Below are 21,414 nucleotides of genomic sequence, written 5' to 3'. Positions count from 1 at the left end.
ATGTTAGATTTTAACTTTATAATATATTTTGTATTTGAAATTAAAGCTTAATTTTTTTTAACTTCGTGATTGGACTCTACTGCTCAACTTTATTTTATTAAAATATAAAATATTTGAGAAAGTGTGTCGGGAAAGCGATTTCATTCTCTAAATTTTAAGTTTTTTGTTCTTTCTCGTTTTTATATTTTGTTAATGTTGGGCGCCTTCCGATTAAATCATATGTTAAATTATAAACTGAGTCATATTTGTTGTAGGTATACTTGACTTAGTTTGTTATTTTTAGGATGGCCGTTTGCAAAGTGGTGACCACGTTTTGCAAATCGGTGACGTTAGTTTGCGTGGCCTTGGGTCTGAACAAGTGGCATCTGTGCTAAGACAAGCTGGGAGTCATGTCCGTCTTATTGTCGCCCGACCGGCGGAGCCCTTATCGCCTACACTACCGGTAAGTTGCTCTGGATATATTGACGCAAGATTTGAATATTCTTTTTTCTCTGCCCATTTTTCTTCTGTTATTTCAGTTTTAATTTATATTTATATGCGGCTTGTTTAAAAATAAACCTCATTTTAAACATAATTTTCATTTAAATTTGAATGTATATAAACAAAGCCGTATGATATCGTGTCCAAACAAAGAGCACCCACGCTAAGACAAGCCGGCAGTCACGTCCGTCTTATTGTCCCCTGGTCGGCAGATTCCTTATCCTCTACATTACCGGTAAGTCGCTCCAGAAATTTCATACATACGTGAAATATACAGTATGTTTTTTTTTCTCAATTATTTTTCTTTTCCTTTTTGCTTTAACCCCTATTTGTTTCTCTATGCTTGCTTTTTTCTTTATGTCCACTTGTTCCCTCTAAGGTTAATGAGCGTCTTCTGATGAAAATTCTTGATCATCTCTGTTATCTTCTATTAAGAATATTTCTTTGCAATAGGTCCTTTTTAGTTCTAAACTATTTTTCCTTTTTTCTTAATTTTTTTCTTTTTTATTTTTTTTTCTTTGGGTTTGATGAATGTTTTCTTATGACACTACTTGATCAATTATATTCTATCTTTTCCGGACCCTTTTCTGCAACAGGTGCTTTATTTTTTCCTTAAGTTTTCTTTTTCGGTACTCGATTTTCTTTTCCTTCTTTTTCTTTTTGGCCGTTTATGTTTTAACCCCCTAATTAATTGTTTTTTTCTCTTTCTTAGCTATTTTGATCACTCTCTGTATTTATTCTTTCTGCAAGTATTTTTCTGTCCAAAATACTACGATTTTACCTTTACATCTCTCGTGATTATTTTTCTCTTTGTAATTTTTTTTCTTGCTTGTGATTCATGTTTATATACTTTTTGTTTTAGAAGTAGTCTTCTATTAACTGTGTCTGAATTTGAACTTGACCTGAACCATTAATTAGGGGTTAAAACATAAACGACCAAAAAGAAAAAGAAGGAAAAGAAAATCGAGTACGGAAAAGAAAACTTAAGGAAAAAATAAAGCACCTGTTGCAGAAAAAAGTTCGGAAAAGATAGAATATAATTGATCAAGTAGTGTCATAAGAAAACATTCATCAAACCCAAAGAAAAAATAAATGAAAAATGCAAAAGTTAAGAAAAAAGGAAAAATAGTCTAGAACTAAAAAGGACCTGTTGCAAAAATGGGTAAGACTAAACTGGATGAAACTTTAATAATTGAAATCAAAATAAAAATCTGACTTTTGATGCATGTATTGGTATCAAAATTCTGTTTTTTAGAGTTTCGGTTACTATTGAGCCGGGTCGCTCCTTAATTACACTTCGTTACCACGAACTGTTTGAAATTCTCGTTTCAATGGTAAAAATGGGTTTTGTGTGTGGAGTAATTTGGAGCTCTTTTACTGTATTTATTTCGTATCCATATTAGTTTATTTTTTTATGGATGTCCATAAATTTTTAATCCACTATTTTGTTATTTTTAGTTTTTTCTAATCTCTCTTAGCTTTGTATCTAACACTTGTTACTTGACACTTCAGCCTAATATTCCCGTGACACATGTGATTTTATGACAAGCCTTGAGCTCTAGTTTTCATTTTTAATACCCGGCTCAATAGTAACCGAAACTCTAAAAAACGGAATTTGATACCAATAAATACATCAAAAGTCAGATTTTTATGCTGATTTCAAATATTAAAGTTTCATCCAGTTTATTCTTACCCATCAAAAGTTACGCACCTGAGAAAATTCGTCTTTTTTTTGAAATAAGGGGAAACACCCCCTAAAAGTCATAGAACCTTAATGAAAATCACACCATCAGATTCAGCATATGAGAGAACCCTACTGTAGAGGTATCAAGCTCCAAGGACAATTTTTTATTTTTGACAAGAAGAAAGATCACGGATGCGATGTTTATTTGTTGTTTGTTTGTTTTTTTTTTTTTTCAGGGGGTGATCGTATTGACCCAGTGGTCCTAGAATATCGTGGGAGGGCTCATTCGAAGGGAAATTAAAAGTTCTAGTGCTATTTTCAAGTGACCATAAAAAATGGAGGGCAACTCGGCCCCCTCCTACGCTCATTTTTTTTCCAAAGTCACCCGATAAAAATTTTGAGAAAGCCATTTTGTTCAGTATGGTCGAAAAATATAATAATTACGTCTTTGAGGATGAATTAATCTCCTACAGTTCCCGGGGGAAAGGCTGCAAGTTATGCACTTTGCCCAATGTTTACATATAGTATTGGTTTTTGGGAAGTATACAGAAGTTTTCAGGTTTTTTTTCCTGGTAGTGGAGGGGGAGGGGTTCGGGGGTTACGTGAGAGGATCTTTTCATGGGGGAAAGGATATTGTTATACAGGGGGCGCCGGATTTCCCAGCATTATTTTAAAAAACGATAAAGTTTTCGATTAACTTAAACTATAAACATCAAAACTTAAAACGAACAGAAACTATTACGTGTGATTGGGTTCGCCCCCTAGTCAATACCTCGCCCTTTACGCTAAAGTTTTTTTTAGTACTTTCATAAGATATATTTATTCTAATTAACGGCCTTTGTCATTAAGGGGTCATTCTTAAAGAATTCGCAAATTCGAACTTTAGTGTAACGGGCGAGGTATTGACTTGGGGGCGAACCCCCTAATATACGTAATAAAAATTTAAGAATATAGAAGTTCGTTACGTAAGTTAATTTGTAAGTTACGAATATTTACTACTAATAAAAACGGTTCGTAAATAAAATTAAACAACTTTCGAGAAAGCTATTTAGCCAAAAAAAAGTAAAATTAACATGCAAGTTTCGTTTTAATTATTCATGTACGGTGAGCCAAAATCAAAATCTGCATTAATTCAAAAACGTTCAGAAATTCAATAAGAAACAAATTTTTTTACTGAAAGTAAGGAGCGACTTTAAAACTTAAAACAAACATAAAATATTCCGTATATTAAAGGGGCTGTCCCCTCCTCAACGCCTCGCTCTTTACGCTAAAGTTTGACTCTTTCTCACAAACTCTATTTTTTAAAACAATAAAAAAAAAATTTCAGCATGAAGAGCGAGGCGTTGAGGAGGGGACATTTCATATACGGAATAATTTCTGTTATTTTAAGTTTTAATGTCGCTCCTTACTTTCAGTTAAAAAAACTTCTTTTTTTATTTAATTTTTTGTAAAGATGAGCTGACAACCTAAAAACAGGCTTTCGATTGCTCATTTTTGAACTACTGTTGGCAGATGATTCCAAACTGCGATTACATTAAGAGCTTTTTCATTTTCTAAGTTGTTTTGACTTTCAACCGCCATTAATCCATCAATTATGTCTTGTGTCATTTTCTCCAATCTGACAATCTTCTTTGATTAGTCAGGGAAAGCAAATCATGTATATTCATTACACTGTTGATAATTCTCTCACTGGATATTGGATAGGATTATGTTAATATCTGGGTTTTATAAGAAAATATCGTTCACCTAAAGGTTGTAACTGACATTTTTCGCATTTGAGATAATAACCAATGAACCTTTTGCTAATCATTGTTACACCTAAAGGTCGTAATTGACATTTCCACACTTGAGATAGTTCCCAAATATCGTTTGCTAAGCAGTTTCACACCTAAAGGTCGTAGCTGATATTTCAACACTTGAGATAATTACCAAAACCCGTTTTTAAGAATTGTCACACATAAAGGTTGAAACTGACATTTCCCCTCTTTTGAGATAATTTCCAAAAATCGTTTGCTAAGCTGTTTTCAAAGGGAAGATTAGTAGGTCAAAGTAAGTTTAGTCACACTATGACCCTTTTGATATACATTGCACTGCTGATCCTCCCTTTGAGAATTGATTATAATTTATTATGTTTATTTATTTATTTTTATTATTATTTATTCCTTTTATTTGAAGTTAGCATTCTACTACTACGCTACTACTACTAAAAAATTTAGCACAGCACCATGGGGCCAGAAGCCAACACTGTCGCTAGTGCTCCTCTCTATCCCACTCCACTCTTTACTCCCTTCTATTTATTTCAGTTTTTCTCTTTTGCCCTTTCTTTTTCACTTTGTCAATTTGTTCACGTGGAAGCGTTTATTTTAGTTTAATTTTGTCGTTTGTAAATTCTCGTGATATAAAACCTTAAAAAAACTTTTTCTTTCTTAAATTTTTGGGAAAACATATCTTATCATACATTTGTCCAGTCTTTTATTTTTTTTTTAGCATAAAGTCTCTCTATTCCAGCTCTGTTTTGATGTACGTTACATAAATTTCGCAACGTCAATTTCCTGTTAAAGTATTAAGGACAGTGAAAAGGAAACATAAATTAAATTGATCACGTTAAAACGTAGACAACCGTATCTTTCTTAAAAATAAGTAAGAATGGAGGCTTCTTTTTAAATGAAAAGGACCTCCATGTGCATTATACAGTTTTTGCTTCAAATTGGTGTCCCATTAAAATAAAAGAAATGTGGATGAAAACCACAAAAATTAAGCTAAATACATATGGCTTCTAACAGTTTAAGAAGGTGTAGCTTTCCTTGGAAAGGGTAGGTGTCTTTTGAAATCAACAGATCATTAATGTTTGAATTCTCATGGACGAAGATGTTTTCAAATCTGTTGAATTAGGCTTATTTATTTTAACAGTTCAACATTGCAAAATTGATGAAAATGGGATACTGCCCTAAGAATTTCATAATTTTAAACAGCCAAAAAAGTTCTGAAAATCGCGATAAAGTAAGATGAGTGATGGAAAAATATAAGACGGGTAAATGAATAAATGTAAGATGGATCAAGGGGGGGGGGTTACTTTTTATATTGATGTCCTTTTACGTTAAAGCTTTCCAGTCACCTTTTTCAAAATAGAAAAGTTCAATTGTGTTAATTAAAAAGTGAGCTCGTTTATGGTCTTTGACGCGCTTGATACGTTATTAGTTTGAGTTGTGTTACATATCATTTCAATATTAGACCAGACAAATGTGTAAAGTCTTTATAGGAGTTAGAAAGTCTATAGGACAGTAGAGAAGTCTCTTAGAACTAATTAAAAAGAGGGCGTTGACATGCTTTGATGTGTTCGATGCGTATTATTGTTTGAATTGAACTGCATGCTATTAGAATATTGTACCAAACAGTATGAAAAGATTCTCTAGAGAAGTTAGAAAGCCTATAAGTCTTTAGAAGTCTCACAGAACTAATTACAAAGGGACCCCGTTGACAGACTTTGATGTGTTCGATACGTTACAATGTTTGAATTGAATTGTAAGCTATTGGAATATCGTATCGGAAAAGTATGAAAAGAATCTCTTGATAAAAGAGTCTCTAGAAAGGTTAATAAAAAGTCTATAAGTCTGTTGAGAAGTCTCTCAGATGTCAGAACCAGTGGCAGATCCAGGGAAGGGGCGAGGGGGGTGCCCCCCTAACGTAGTCTAAAGCAATGTAATTTACTTAATCAATGCAAGTTTGCGTTAAATAAACTTGCTCCTAACGCAAGCTTATCCGATCAACCTATTTTGCCCCCCCCCCAAAAAAAAAAAAATCCTGGATCCGCCCCTCGTCAGAACTAATTAAAAAGGTATCCCGTTGACATACTTTAATGTGCTCGATGCTTGAATAGGTTTGAATTGTATTAGGTGCTATTGAAATGTCAGACGAGAAAGGTGTGTTTTGTTTAGAAGTAATGGTCAAGATTTGACAAAAACTTAGCAGCAAAGGACAGAGATGACTTGAGAGTGAGCAATTAGTCACATACCTTTTGTGGTCGCATCCATTGCGGTTTGTCGATGATTTAAATGATATAAAAAGTATGGCATGGAATGTTACAACGTTGTATTGGCATTTCGACTGACAAATTCAGAGGTTTTTAATCTGGACGTGTTAGGACCTTTGGAAAATCGTCTTCCAGAATTAAGAAACATGAAGTTGTGTCATATGGCATGTTCAAAATGTAATTCTGGTTACACACTTTATGATCAGAATGTCCATGGTCCTTGCACGCTTTTTTTTATTTTTCTTTTGTATACATATTAATAGACACACATAAAAAGAAGAAAAAACGAATAACTCATCCATATTCCCCTTAAGCTGACGCTTGTCAGGGAGTTTGCTGTACAAATGAACAACAATAATTGCAGAAACGCTGTTGAATGATACTTCTCTGCTTCCCAGATTTTAAAACCTGGAAAAAAAAGAGAAAATGTTTCAGGGGAAGGCATGATTTATTCACAAGGGGTAAATTTCCAGATTTTCTCCACTCCTCCAAATGGAAACTATTTTAAATATAATTAAGAAATCTGAAACTTTTATTCTTTGCACCGCTGCCTTCGTTTTTTTTTGTTTTTTTTTCGTAGATAGTATTCTGGATTTGAAAGCTCTTAGATCTTGAAAACAGGAGTCCATAAAGATTATTCAAGTTTTGAACTTAAATATTTCTAGCTACTTTTGATTTTTGGTCATTTCTTAGATGTATAATTAGAAATTTCCAAGGATTGAGAAAATAAAAAAATTTCTGAGAAATGCACTAGAAATATATAATGAAATTTTGAAAGTTCAAAGCCAGGAAAAGTTTAAGTGCAAAATCAGTATTTTCTATCTCAGCACAAGGATCTATTTTCCCCGAAATTTTGACAAAGTTTCTTAGCTTAATCGGCTCAGAAATCTTCAAGATTTACAACAAAGTGACCTTTTAAAGCTTCATAAATAATTTTGAGCTTTTCAAGAGTAAATCGGAGATTCAACCCTCCGTTTTAGATTGCCAAAAATGTTGGTAAGTTCCAAAAAATGTCATACTTGTCAGGCTATAAGCTTATTTCCAGGTGACTTAAATAATTTCATTTTAGGCCCAAATTCCCCGGTTTTTCGAGAGGTCTGTCAGATTTATATGGTTAGGAAAATCTCCCCCTGAACTTCCTTTGGTTAGGAAGAATATGTTTGGACTAAGCGTGCGATACAGGTGTCAACGGAGCGACAGCTCCCATTTTATTGCTGGACGGCTTTAAATGTAAAATAGAAAGACGTACACATAAGATTCTGTGCAGAGATTGATTGGGTATTCACTAGGAGCATCATTGTTGCAAAAAACCTGGTCCTAGGCGCGTACGCATGGTTTCGGTTAGTAAAAGGGTTCATTATATGAGTGGGGCCACGACTAGTAAAAACCAGTAAATCCTTTTGTCTGGGGAGGACAGAAGCCACAAAAATTATATTTTTAGAATGCAAAAGTGCATTCTAAAATGTTTCTATAAAGCACTTATTAGATGTTACCTTAAACACTGGAGAATTGAGAAGGACAACAGTTCCATTTATAGGCTAATCTCTGTTCTTTTCAGTTTCACCATCGCTCATTTTTATTTGAAAAGCCTTTTTTTATTATTCAATAATCAGATGAACTAATCAGTTCCATAGGAAAGCGAACAAAACTTGAAAACGAAACCGCAGCAAAAAAGTATAACTATGAAAGAGTAATTTACTCTTTTTTGTTTGAAAATAAAAAATTACTTAAATAATTTAAGTAACTTATCGACAGTAAATCTATCCTCATCTTAAAAAACAAAACAAAAAAAAACAAAAAAAACGTTACTCCCGTATTAGGTACCTATAAAGTGATGGGTAGGTTTTTTTTTACTTGACAGATTCTTAGGCTAGAAATTAAAGACCCTTTTCTTTGTTTGCTTGATTCGAAGGGTTTATTTTTTCTTGGCAGATTAGTATAAATACAAGTGAAAACTTCACCCTAGCCCTCTTCTTCATCTCCTCTATAACTGTAATGGTTTTTGTGAAGTTTATATTAATTCTTGAATTTTATGTATAGTTTGCTTATTTATGTGTGTTTTAAACTAATGCCCCGTCTAAAATACCCCCACAAAAGATATCCTTGACATGCATCTGTTCCACGTCACATCTTTCTGGTAAAAGAATTCCCGACTTCATTTTTCAGTAAACAGACATAGTAGCATCACCTTTTATAGACACATTTTTCTTCTTTTCATTTATAAAATGGTTCAATTTTAATGATATTTTGTCACGAGGAACTTGTTAGTAGCAGGAAATGGCGAATATAGCATTCTAGAATCGATAGTGTTTGGAAGCTAAACGATGCAGATAACCGTCTGATATATTAGAAAGGAGAGACGACGAACATTTTCTCCTTTGAGAAATGGATATCTTTTGTCCTTCCCTTTTTTGCTGATTCTTACTCCTGATTTTGCTTTTCTTAGATGTATCTGAATTGGTTCTATGTCTTGGCAAAGAGCTAGGGAGAAACAGGGAGCCAATATTAGTGAAAAAATTTAATTTTTTTTTAGCTTTTTTTCAAAAGCTGAAATTTGGGATTCAACTAGAATTTTATATTCTGATTTTGAATTTGGAATAATATTTTTTTCTATCATCCACATTTTTGGGGCCATAATTTTGGAACTTCTTTTTTCCAAGAGCTAAAATATTGGACTCCAGTGGCATTTTGTAGGCTCAATTTGAATATGCAATCATATATATTTTTTTCGATCAACGATTTTTGTGTGATGGTTTTAAACTTTTTTTTTACTTTTTTTGCTCCAGAGCTAAAATATGCAATTCAGCTTCAATTTTGTATGCTGAATTCGAATATGGAATCTTATTTATTTTTTTTCTATCACCTACGTTTTTTGAGCAATAATTTTAGAACTCCTTTTGCTCAAGAGCTAAAATGGGACTCAACTAGAACTTGGTCAATTTGAATATGAAATAATCTTGTTTTTATCACCTACAGTTTTTGCGTAATAGTTTTGGAACTTCTTTTCCATTTTTTTTAAGTCAATAGATAAATATGGAATTCAACTAGAACTTCATGTGCTGAATAGAGGATCTTTTTTTATGACCTGCAGTTTTTGTGTAATAATTATAGTACTTCCTATTTAACTTTTTTTCGTTTAATTAGCTAAAACATGGGATTTTAGGAGAACTTTAATTTTATAATTTTAATATGGAATGTTTTTTTCTTTCCTGTTTTTACTTTTTTTTGATCAGCTACAATTTTTGAGCAATGATTTTGAAACTATTTGCACTTTTTTCTTTGCTTAGGAGCTAGAATATGGGATTCAACGAGAACTTTATGTGCTAAGTTTGAATATGGATTTCTTTTTTCACTTACAGTTTTTTTGTGATAATTTTGAAACATTTCTTAGTTATTTTTTTTCTTAAGAGGTAAAATATGGGATTCTAGTAACTTGTTATGCTCCATTCGTATATGGAATGATATTTTATCTATCTCCCAGAGATTTTCTAGTAAGAGATTATGTTATGTATTTTGAATATTCTTTTGAAAAAAGCTATTATAGCATAATTGTTAATGTAATCAGTACTCCTACAAATAATTTGATGAGTTAAATGGTAAAGACGAAGGATTTTTTGTTTTTGTTTTTTTTTGGGGGGGGAGGGTATGGATAGGAGCAGGAGTAACATTTCTTGAATAGCAATTTGAATAGCCTTTTAGTCTTTTTTAACCCACGGCCCCTTTCAAGGCATCACATAGCAAGTTTATGCACGTAGTAATTGAATATGTACAAAATGGTTGAGCCTAAACAATTACAAATAAAAAAGAGACGCATTTGACCAATCAGGGGAGGGTATGGTTGATAATACAATTGTACCATGATGTTTGGACGTTTGAAAATAACAGTTTTTTTCGGTATTGTTGTCTGGTGATGCTCACTTCGTCAATGGATAGTGTTCATCTTCTTCTTCTCTTCAGGGTATTGACTTTCCAGTTTACATTATTCCCTGGTAATTCTCATTTCACTGGTTATGATGGAGTTAAATATGAGGGTGATATTTAGCTACATCTGTATATATGTTGCACTAGGCACTCAAATAAAAGACCGCAAACTTGTTAATTTCCACTCGTTAAAAGTGTCTGCTCCACTGAGCGCTTAGTTAAAGGCTTAAAGCGTTAATATGTGAGACATGAAGCATTTTACTTGCCTGATTTGATTTTCTTTCTGGTTTGTGCTGCTTCTTCTATTGAATATCTTCATATTCCATTGACTTTTCTATTTCAAGGGTATAAATCCTCGTGCACCTATCATTCCAACACGTATGCTAAACAATGCCGAAGAATTGGAACGTCATCTTGCGTCTCTGCAGGCTGTGGCTGTGGATCCAGTCTTGAATGGTTATGAAGCTGATAATATTTCGTACCCTGGAACAGAGTCGACTGATGCTGCTTTAGAAGATTTAATTCTTCCTTCGCAGTATAACGAACCGGATCGTTTTATTTTTGGCTCCAGTTCGAATATACAGAATGAAAGAATTGATTCGTTTTCTGATGATGTAAGTACTTTTTTATAATTTTCTCTCACTTTTTATTTCATAGGCAGCGCAATCGAGCTGCCTATGTAAAGAACGATGTTGGTACAATGTATTATTTATTTATTTTTTCTTTAGACCAGGGCACTTCGTATCAAAGGAGTTGTCGTAGAAGCTTCGAAAAGGGCTCATTCGATTGTAAATTGGAGTGGCTTGTGCTCTTTTTAATAGTCAAAAGTGATTGAAAGGCAACTAACCCCCCTCTCACGCCCACCTTTTCCCCAAACACATCCAATCAAAATTTTGAGATAGCCATTTTGTTCAAAGCAGTTGAAAGTTCTGGAAATAAGGTTTTGAGGATAACACCCCCCCCCACACAGCACTTAGGGCAAGGGTTGTAAGTTATGCCCCGGCGGCATATCAGGTTTTTATAGAAAGCGGCATTGTCGTAGAAACTTCAAAAAGGGCTCATTTGATTTGAAATTGAAATGGCTAGTGCCGTTTTTAATAGTCGAAAGTGATTGGAAGGCAACTAACACCCCTTCCACGTCCACCATTTATCCAAAAAAATCCAATCAGTATTTTGAGATAGCCATTTTGTTCAAATTGTTGAAAGGTCCAGAAATTATATCTTTGAGGATGACACTCCCCCACAGCCCTTGGGGTAAGGGTTGTAAGTTATGCCTTGGGGTCATATAAAGTTTTTATTGAAAGTTTTGTCGTAGAAACTTCAAAAAGGGCTCATTTGACTGGAAATTAAAATGGCTAGTGCCCTTTTTAATAGTTGAAAATTGATTTGAGGGCAACTAGCCCCCCTTTCACGCCCACCTTTTCCCCAAATACATCCAATCAAAATTTTTAGATAGCCATTTTGATCGACGTAGTTAAAAGTGTTAGAAATTATGTATTTGAGAACGATAACCCCCTCAGAGCCCTCGAGGCAAGGGTTGTAAGTTATGCCCTGGGAGCATATAAAGTTTTTATCGATAGTGATGTTGTAGAAACTTGAAAAAGGGCTCATTGGTCTGGAAATTAGAAGGACTTTTGCCCTTTTAATGTCCGAAAGTGACTAGAGGATAACTAACACCCACCATTTCTACAAACATATCCAACCAGAATTTTGAGGTAGCCATTCTATTTGACATAGTTAAAAATTCTAAACATTATGTTTTTGAGGATGACGCTCCCCCCACAGCCCTCAGGGCAACGGCTGTAAGTTATGCCCTAGGGGGATTTAAGGCTTTTTAATAGAAAGCTTTGTCGTAGAAAATTCAAAAAGGAATCATTCTATTGGAAATTGGAACGGCTAGTGCCCTTTTTAATAGTCGAACTTGATTAGAGGGCAAGTAACCCCCCTCTCACGCCCACCATTTCCCCAAACACATCCCATCCAAATTTTGAGATAGCCATAATGTTCAATGTAGTTGAAAGGTCTGGAAATAATGTCTGACGATGTAAAACACTTCACAGCCCTCAGGTCAAGGGTTGTAAGTTATGCCATGGGGCATATAAGGTTTTTTACAGATAGTATTGTTGTAGTAACTTCAAAAAGGGCTCATTCGATTGGAAATTGAAAGGACTAGTGCCCTTTTTAATAATCAGAAGTGATTGGAGGGAAACTAACCCCCCTCCCACGCCCACCATTTCCCCAAATTTATCCATTCAAAATTTTGAGATAGTAATTTTCTTCAACATAGTTGAAAGTTCTGGAAATTAGGTCTTTGAGGATGGACCCCCCCCCCCCCACCAGCCCTCAGGGCAAGGGTTGTAAGTTATGCCCTGGGGGAATATAAGGTTTTTATTGAAAGCATTGTCATAGATCTTCAAAAGGGCTCATTTGATTGGAAATTTAAAGGGCTAGTGCCTTTTTTAATAGTTGAAAGTGATTGGAGTGCAACTAACGCCCCTCTGTCGCCCACCATTTCTCCAAACACATCAAATCAAAATCTTGAGATAGCCGTTTTGTTTAACGTAGTAGAAAGTTCTGGAAATTAGGTCTTTGGGGATGACAACCCCCTCACAGCCCTCAGGAGAAGGGTTCTAATTTATGCCCTGGGGGTGTATAAGTTGTTTATAGAAAGTGTTGTCCTAGAAACTCAAAAAGGGCTCATTCGATTGGAAATTGAAAGGGCTAGTGTCCTTTTTAATAGTCGAAAATATTTGGAAGGCTTGACGTTTTTATAGTAAAGATATAGTAAAGATTGTTGTGGGTAGAATGTATTATCATTATTTTTTTTTGTGTGTAGACCAGGTCATTTTGTATCGAATGAGTTGTCGAAGGAACTTCGAAAAGGGCTCATTCGATTGAAAATAGAAAGGGCTAATACCCTTTTTAATAGTCGAAAGTGATTGGAGGGCAACTAGTCCCCACCCACGCCCACCCTCCCATTTGTTTAAAATCTAAATGTTGCCTTAAGATTAAATCACTGTGTTAATGCTAATTCCCAATAAGGCATCTCAGCAGTATCCCAAGAACGACTGATGGTATTATGCTCAAACTTTCGGGGCTACTTCTGCTCTTAAAATCTAACCAAATCAAAATATCGTTAGTGTATCCAAACTATTAAAGAAAGTAAACAGATTGTTTTTTTTTTGCGAATGGTATCAAGTTTTCTATTTCAGGTCAACTAGAGGAGGTATGAAACTAAATTAAACACTACTATTTGTGTTCAGATTTTTAAAAGGGTGTATGCTGTTAAAAATTGCTGAAAATTTTTCTCCAGCATACAAATAGCAGGCCAAACTGTAAAGTCTTAAAAAAACGAAAAGATTTAAAGTATTATTTTTTTCCCCTGAAAAGACTATGTCAATATAAAACAAACAGAAATGAATTAAAAGAACTTTTTTCACAAAATAAGTTTTTCAAAGAAAAGTAAAGAACTCCATTAAACCAAAAATAAGCAAAAATAAAACCAAATAATATACCAAGCGTGAAACTACCACAAATCAGCATCGATAAATGAAAGAAAACCCAAAACGAACAGAAATTATGATAAATAACCGATTCAAACTCAAAACGAGCAGAAATTAAAATGAGTAGGGCTCAAAACCCCTATGCCTTTCCAAAACCAGAACATAATTTGCACTTTGCTGAAAAAAATACAAAAGAATGTGCAATGTCAGTTTAATATACATATACTGATGTTTAGTAATCTAAATGTTAATATTATTTGATTTATTAAAGTTATAAAAGTAAAAACATTTATATTTTTTTCAGTAAAGTGCAAATTATGCTCTGACCCTATTGAGGGCAATGTTTGAGTTTTGGACAACTCCAATTTGAAGTAACGAGTCTTGTAGAAAATCCTTTATTTATTTTATTTTGAGCTGGGAAAAGGTGGATTGTCCATTCTCTACCACTGTATAAAGCTGCTTTGAAAGCAATAGTTCGAACTTCTAACCATTCTCGTAAATATTATTTTTCTCATTCTTTTCGTAACGGGAGGGGGGGGGGGCAAAGATGCTCGGACTCCCCCCCCCCCATAAAATTGTCTAGAAACTACTTCAATAAATTTTTAAAATTGCGAAAGAAATGGTAATCCTAGATATTAGTCGGCAGGGTTCTTCAATTCAGGTGCTAAGGGGATTAAAGTTGGACCTAAATACTTTTAGTAATTACATTATATTAATATTACCCTTGTCATATTAAAAATAGCCTCTGTTTAGTAAAATTAGTTATATATGGTTATATTAGTTACTAATATATAGTTATATTAGTATATATAGTAATATATACACTATACCGAAATTGTTCAAAATTTGGCCCCGAAGTGTTCAAAACATGACCTTGCAAGTTCAATATAAATAAATAAAAAAAAGCGCAAAATCGTAACCAACAAGCCTTATTTGGAGAAAAAATTTGCGGAAATCAATAATATGTGTCTAGAAACATCCTCAATAAATTTTTCGAAGCACCAAAGAAGTGTTAATCCCAGAAATTAGTTGGCAAAGCCCCAATTCTAAACCCCGAGTCAGGTGCTAAGAGAATTAAAGTTGAATCTAAATGCCTTGATTTATAACACCAGGAATGTAACTGGGTTATAAAAAAGAATAGTGTATAAAATAGATTTATTATATAGTTTATATTAATAGTAGCCTATATTTATTATATTTACTAAATTTAGTTATGTATAATTTATTACGTAGGTCATATATAGATTTATTTGTATGTAGATTTAGAAGACTTATCAAAAAAGAATAATTCATAAAATCAATTTATTATATAGTTTATATTAATAATAGCCTATATTTATTATATTTACTATAGTTTATATTAATAGTAGCCTATATTTATTATATTTACTAAATTTAGTTATGTATAATTTATTACGTAGGTCTTATATAGATTTATTTGTATGTAGATTTAGAAGACTTATCAAAAAAGAATAATTCATAAAATAGATTTATTATATAGTTTATATTAATAGTAGCCTAGATTTATTAGTATGTAGATTTAGAAGACTTATCAAAAAAGAATAATTCATAAAATGAATTATTCTGTAGACTTGAATAAAAATGAATAAGGTTTTAGACTTTTACAGTGAGAGAAGGAGGTCATACCCAAACTTTTGTTTGTGGTAATTTTTGTTTGTTTCAAGCTTAATTTGCATATTCAATTTAAGTTTCACTCGTTTTAAGATTTATTTATTAATTTAAATTAATATCTATTGTATGTTTGTTTGCATTGATTGCTTATTTAATTTCTGTTCGTTTTAAGTTTCGTTTCTACTTCAATAGGAAAATTTTTTTTTCGTCTTAAGCTTGATTCAATCTCAGCATTACTCGCTTTAAGATCTATTTATTCATTTATATTATTACTTGTTGTATGTTTTTGCTATGATTGTTTATTTAATTTCTGTTCGTTTTTGGGTTTCATTTATTCTTTAAAAGTAATTAAATAAAAAAACAAGTTTTTTAAACTGAAAATAAGGAGCGATATTAAAACTTAAAACGAAGAGAAATTATTCCGTATATGAAAGGGGCTGTCCCCTTCTCAACGCCTTGCTCTTTACGCTAAAGTTTTTTATTGTTTTAAAAAATAGAGTTGAGAGACAGAGTCAAACTTTAGTGTAAAGAGCAAGGCGTTGAGGAGGGGACAGCCCTTTCATATACGTAATAAGTTCTGTTAGTTTTAGATTATAATGTCGCTCCTTACTTTCGGTTTTAAAAACTTGTTTTTTAAATTTAATTTCTGATCGTTTTTTAGTTAATGCAGCTTTTATTTTGGTTCACCGTCATTGAATAAGTAAAAAAAATTTTGTTCCAATTCTTTATAAATTACTCCTTACTCACAAAGGCTATTAGTGCGAATATATAGCTCTTATGAAAGAGCTAAAAAATCTTTGGCTTAAAGAGTGCGGTATTGACCAGAAGGGGAAACGTATAATATAGCTAATATTTTTTGTTCAGTTTAAGTTTTGATGTTGCCCCTTACTTTCAGTTGAAAAACTTGTTTTTTTATATTTAATTTCTGATTTTTTTTTTAAATAATGATGGGAAATCCAACGCCCCCTTCATAGCAATGTCCCTTCCCCCATCAAAACTTCCTTCGTGAAAATATCCTCCCATAAAACCCCGACCCATCCCCACCCCCCACTACCAGAAAAAATTCCCCCTGAAAACGTCTGTATACTTCCCAATAACCAATACTATATGTTAACATTGGGTAAAGTTCATAACTTTCAGCCCCCCCCTGGGGGCTTTGAGGGATCCTAAAAGACGTAGTTATAATATTTTCGACCATGTTAAACAAAATAGGTACCTCAAAATTTTGATCGGGTGACTTTGGGAAAAAAATGAGCGTGGAAGGGGCTTTAGTTGCCCTCCATTTTTTTGGTCACTTAAAAAGGTCACTAGAATTCTGAATTTCAGTTTTAATGAGCCCTCGCACGATATTCTAGGACCACTGGGTCGATACGATCATACCTGGGAAAAAAAAAAAAAAAAAAAACAAAAAAAAAAAAACAAATAAAAACGCATCCGTGATCTTTCTTCTGGCCAAAAATGTAAAATTCCACATTTTTGTAGATAGGTGCTTAAAACCTCTACAGTAAGGTTCTTTGATACACTAAATATGATGGTGGGATTTTCACTAAGGCTCTATTATCTTTACAGTGTCTTTCCCCCTTTTTTTGAAAATATTTAATTTTTCTCATAAGCATAACTTTTGATAAGTAAAAATAAACTTAATGAAACTTATATATTTGAAATCAGAATTAAAATCTGATTCTTACGATGTATCTATTGGTATCAAAATTAGAGTTTCGGTTACCATTTTTTAGAGTTTCCGTTTTTTAGAGTTTCGGTTACCATTGAGCCGGGTCGCTCCTTACTTACAGTTCGTTACCACGAACTGTTTGAATTCTGGTCGTTTTGAGTTTGAATTTTAAAAGGTATTTGTATCTGCTGAGCTTAAGTTTAAAATGGGCTTTACTTTTCTTTGAAAAACTTTTTTTTTCGCAAAGTTTTTTTTTTAATTAATTTTTGTTCGGTTTTGATTGCAAAAAGTTTCAAGTTTTTTAAAATTCCTCATTTAAAAATCACTTAAAAAAAAAATCAAATATTCATCAAAGTATCCAAAATGGTATCAAAGTAGCTATATCAAAGTGAAAAAATTGGTTTGTGTCAACTTCGGAGTTTTTATTATCTGACGTTTGAACTATTTTTAACAAAATGGTTGTCTCAAAATTTTTATCAGATGAGTTTGGGGAAAAAGGGTGTGGGGGGACTAGATTAAGCTTCGGTCTCTTTTGACTCTGTAAAACTGAACTAGAACTTTCTATTTTCAATGAAATGAGCCCCCTCTGAAGTTTATACGAGTATCCCTTCTATAAAAACCATATAAATCCCCAGAGTATAGCATACAACGCCTGTCCCTCGGCCCTGGGAGGTTGTGTCGACCCTGGAGTTTCAATATCTGATGGTTGAACTATTTTTAACAAAATGGTCACCTGAAATTTTTATCGGATGGGTTTATCCATCCGATACGCCCAAAGGCGTGGAGGGCGGGAGGGGCTAATTGCCCTCCGATCTTTTTCACTCTGAGAAAAAGAACTACAACTTTCCATTCAAATGAACCCTCTCTGAAGTTTATACGATCATACCTTCCATAAGAACCATATATGCCCCCAGAGATATACTTACAACGCCGGCCCCGGCCCTTGGGGGGGGGGGGTGTCGACACAGGAGTTTTTCTTATCTGACCTTTGAACTATTTTTAACGAAATGACCATACGTAAAGCAGTTTTGTTATATGATCTTTGAACTATTTTTAACAAAATGGCTACCTCGAATTTTTATCAGATGTATTTGGGGGAAAAGGGCTTGGGGGCCAGTTGCTCTCTGATCACATTTGACTTTTAAAAGGGCTGGATTTCAATATTCAATCAAATGAGCCCTCTCTGAAGTTCAGCATCCCTTTCATACGAACAATATATGCCCCAGGTCATAACTTATAACGCCTGCCCCTGGGCCCTGGGGGGTTGTGACGACACCTGAGTTTTTGTTATCTGACTTTTGAGAAATTTTTAACTTAATGCCTATTTCAAAATTTTTCTTTGATGTATTTGGGGAAAAGGGGCGTGGGGGGCTAGTTGCCCTTCAATATCTTTTGACTCGAAAAAACTTAACTAGATTTTTCAATGTCCAATTAGATGAGCACTGTCCGAATTTTTTAACAGCCTCCCTTCACTTAGAACCATAAAGTTCCCAAGGGCGTAACTTTCAATACCAGTTCACGGACCCGGAGGAACGGTTTCGGTCCCTGAATTTTCGTTTTATGGTCTTTGATCTATTTTTAAAAAAGCTATCTCAATGTTCTTATCGGATGGGTCTGAGGAAAACAGGGCGTGGAGGGGGGGCTAGGTGCCCTCCAATCTCTTTTGACTCTTAAAAAGTGAACTAGAACTTTCAATTTCCAATCAAATGATACCTCTTTGAAGTTAATACGAGCATCCCTTCCATAAGACCCATATATGCCCCCAGGGCATAACTTATAACGCCTGCCCCCGGGTCCTGGTGGGTTGTGTCAACACCGGAATTTTTGTTATATGATATTTCAGTTATTGTTAATAAAATCTCTAATTTAAAATTTTTAATGTATATATTTTAAAAGAAAATATTTAGGGGGGGGGGAAGCTGTTAACCCTCTAATGTCGTTTTAAGATTAAATATTAACCCAGAGCAGTAAGTTTCCAATTAAATGGTTCATCTATGAATTTTATACAACAATGTTGTCTATACAAAACCTTATAGGCCCCCATGGCATAACTTACAATCCTTGCCCTGAGGGCTGTGGGGGGTTGTCATCCTCAAAGACCTAATTTCCAGAACTTAAAACTACGTTTAATAAAATGGCTGTCTCAAAATTTTGATTAGATGTGTTTGGGGGAAAAGTGGTGAGAGGGGGTTAGTTGGCCTCAAATCACTTCAGACTATCCATAAGGGCACTAGCCCATTGCATTTTCAATCAAATCAGCCTTTCTTGAAGTTTGCACTACACCGCCTTCTATAAAAACCTTATATGCCCCAGGGCGTTACTTTAAACCCTTGCCTTGAGGGTTTAGGGGGTGTGTCCTCCTCAAAAACATATTTTCTATCTGAAAATTAACTACGCTGAACAAAAGGGCTATCTCTAAATTTTGATTGGATGTGTTTGGGGGAATGATGGGCGTGGGGGGGCTAGTTGCCCTCCAATCACCATCGACTATTAAAAAGGGCACTAGCCCTTTGAATTTCCAATCGAATGAGTATTTTTTGAAGTTTCTACGACAACGACTTCTATAAAAACCATATATGCCCCCAGGGCCTAACTTAAATCCCTTGCCCTAAGGGTTTTTGGAGTGTGTCCTCCTAAAAAGCACATTTTATCTCTTGAAATCAATTATGCTGAACAAAATGGCTATCTCAAAATTTTGATTGGATGTGTTTGGGGGAATGATGGGCGTGGTGGTGGGGGTCTAGTTGCCCTCCAATCACTTTCGACTGTTAAAAAGGGCACTAGCCCTTTGAATTTCTGATCGAATGAGCCTTTTTTGAAGTTTCTACGACAGCACCTTCTATAAAAACCGAATATGCCCCCAATACATAACTTAAAACCAGTACACCGAGGGTTGTGGGGGATCTTCCTTGTCAGAGGCTCCGTGTCTATTTGGGACTACATAACTACGAACAACATGACACTTTTAACATTTTGGGGGGAGGGGCTTTAGAAACTAATGGGTGTAGGAGGAGGACTAGTTGCCCTCCAATCACTTTCGACTATTGAAAAGGGCACTATCCCTTTGAATTTCCTATCGAATGAGCCTTTTTTGAAGTTTCTATGACAACGCCTTCTATAAAAACCTTATATGCCCCCTGGGCACAACTTAAAACCCTTGTCCTGACGGCTGTGGGGGTTTTTCCTCCTCAAAAACGTACTTAGTAGTTGCAAATCATTTATGCTGAACAAAATTGAGTTCGAACATGTTCAAGTCGATTTGTTTTTGGGAATAGTGGGCGAGGGGAAGGGGGCTAGTTGTCCTCCAATCAATTTCGACTATTAAAAAGGGCACTAGCCCTTTGAATTTCCTATTCTGCCTGTTCTGAAGCCTGTTCTGAAGTTTCTTCGACAACGCCTTAAATAAATACCTTAGATACACCCAGGGCATCACTTAAAACTCTTGCCCTGAGGGCTGTGGGGGAGTTTCCTCCTCAAAAATATATTTTCTATCTGGAAATCAACTACGCTGAACAAAATGGCTATTTCAAACTTTTGATTGGATGTGTGTGGGGGAATGTTGGGCGTGGGGGGACTAGTTGCCCTCCAATCATTTTCGACTATTAAAAAGGGCACTAGAACTCTCGATTTCCAATCGAATGAGCCCCCTTTGAAGTTTCTACGACGACCTTTTCCGTATGAAGTGCCTCTGAAAAAAAATAATAATAATAAATAATAAAACATTGGAGCCCTATGGCCTTTACTATAGGCAACGTGACAGCGTTGCCTCTGATAAAGCAAGTTAGCTGATATATATGACAGATTTGGATAGGGAGAAATATTTGTCATATATACTTTTTTTAAAGATCATATCCTGGAGTAAAGTGAGAGAATCAATAGGATGATTGCAAAGATAACGAAGAAGAAGTGCTCATCCGAACACCAGAGCAATAATTTATGTCTCGCAGCGCCAAGGGTTCTAATTGGGGGGAGGGCGTGAAGGCCTTACCCCCATACATTTTTAAATGTACCTTTTTGTTGGTATTATCGTTGTAAAAATTGGAAAAACACCCCTTGAATTTTGAAAAATACTTTTTTGTATCTTCATTAAAAGAAATTTGGAAAAAAAAAACATTCCTTGCCCCCTCTACACTTTTGTGAATTGGTGCCCCTACGCAGCACCGGAGAATATAGTTTCTTTAAAGTCCCGTCTTAATTGGTGCAGTGGCTTATCTTAAATTGGTGACTGACGGTAGAAAAGACCTCTTATTTTTGAAAAATGACATAGATAAGAACGGTGTTTTATTTTTGTTGTTCATTTTGAATCGCAATTCCCGATTACGGATCAGAATAGCTATTGGTTTGAAAAGGGGAAAAGGCGTGGTCTTTTCGAATTCTTTCCAAACTACTCTTAAGGAGTTATGGTATCTTTTAACTCTTTTAATACGTCAATTATCATAAGGTGAAATATGTTCTGAACAATATCTATAAGCTGTAGAATCATTAAGATCCT

At 34.4% G+C, this 21,414-nt stretch overlaps 1 protein-coding gene across 1 annotated transcript in view; it reads left to right on the top strand.

Annotated features, from left to right (window-relative positions):
- The window catches only part of LOC148954169 (multiple PDZ domain protein-like), a 416,101-nt gene that overhangs the window by 106,288 nt on the left and 288,399 nt on the right, over positions 1-21,414 (top strand). Inside the window, exons 8-9 of the mRNA XM_089086188.1 lie at positions 284-442; positions 10,460-10,729. Coding sequence (XP_088942314.1) covers positions 284-442; positions 10,460-10,729 — 429 coding nt within the window. The remainder of the gene's footprint in view (positions 1-283; positions 443-10,459; positions 10,730-21,414) is intronic.

The sequence above is a fragment of the Artemia sp. Qi Xiang Cuo genome, chromosome 3, assembly GCF_049724085.1.
Source record: "Artemia sp. Qi Xiang Cuo chromosome 3, ASM4972408v1, whole genome shotgun sequence".
Classification (NCBI taxonomy): domain Eukaryota; kingdom Metazoa; phylum Arthropoda; class Branchiopoda; order Anostraca; family Artemiidae; genus Artemia; species Artemia sp. Qi Xiang Cuo.
This window is presented reverse-complemented; position numbering and strand designations above follow the sequence as displayed.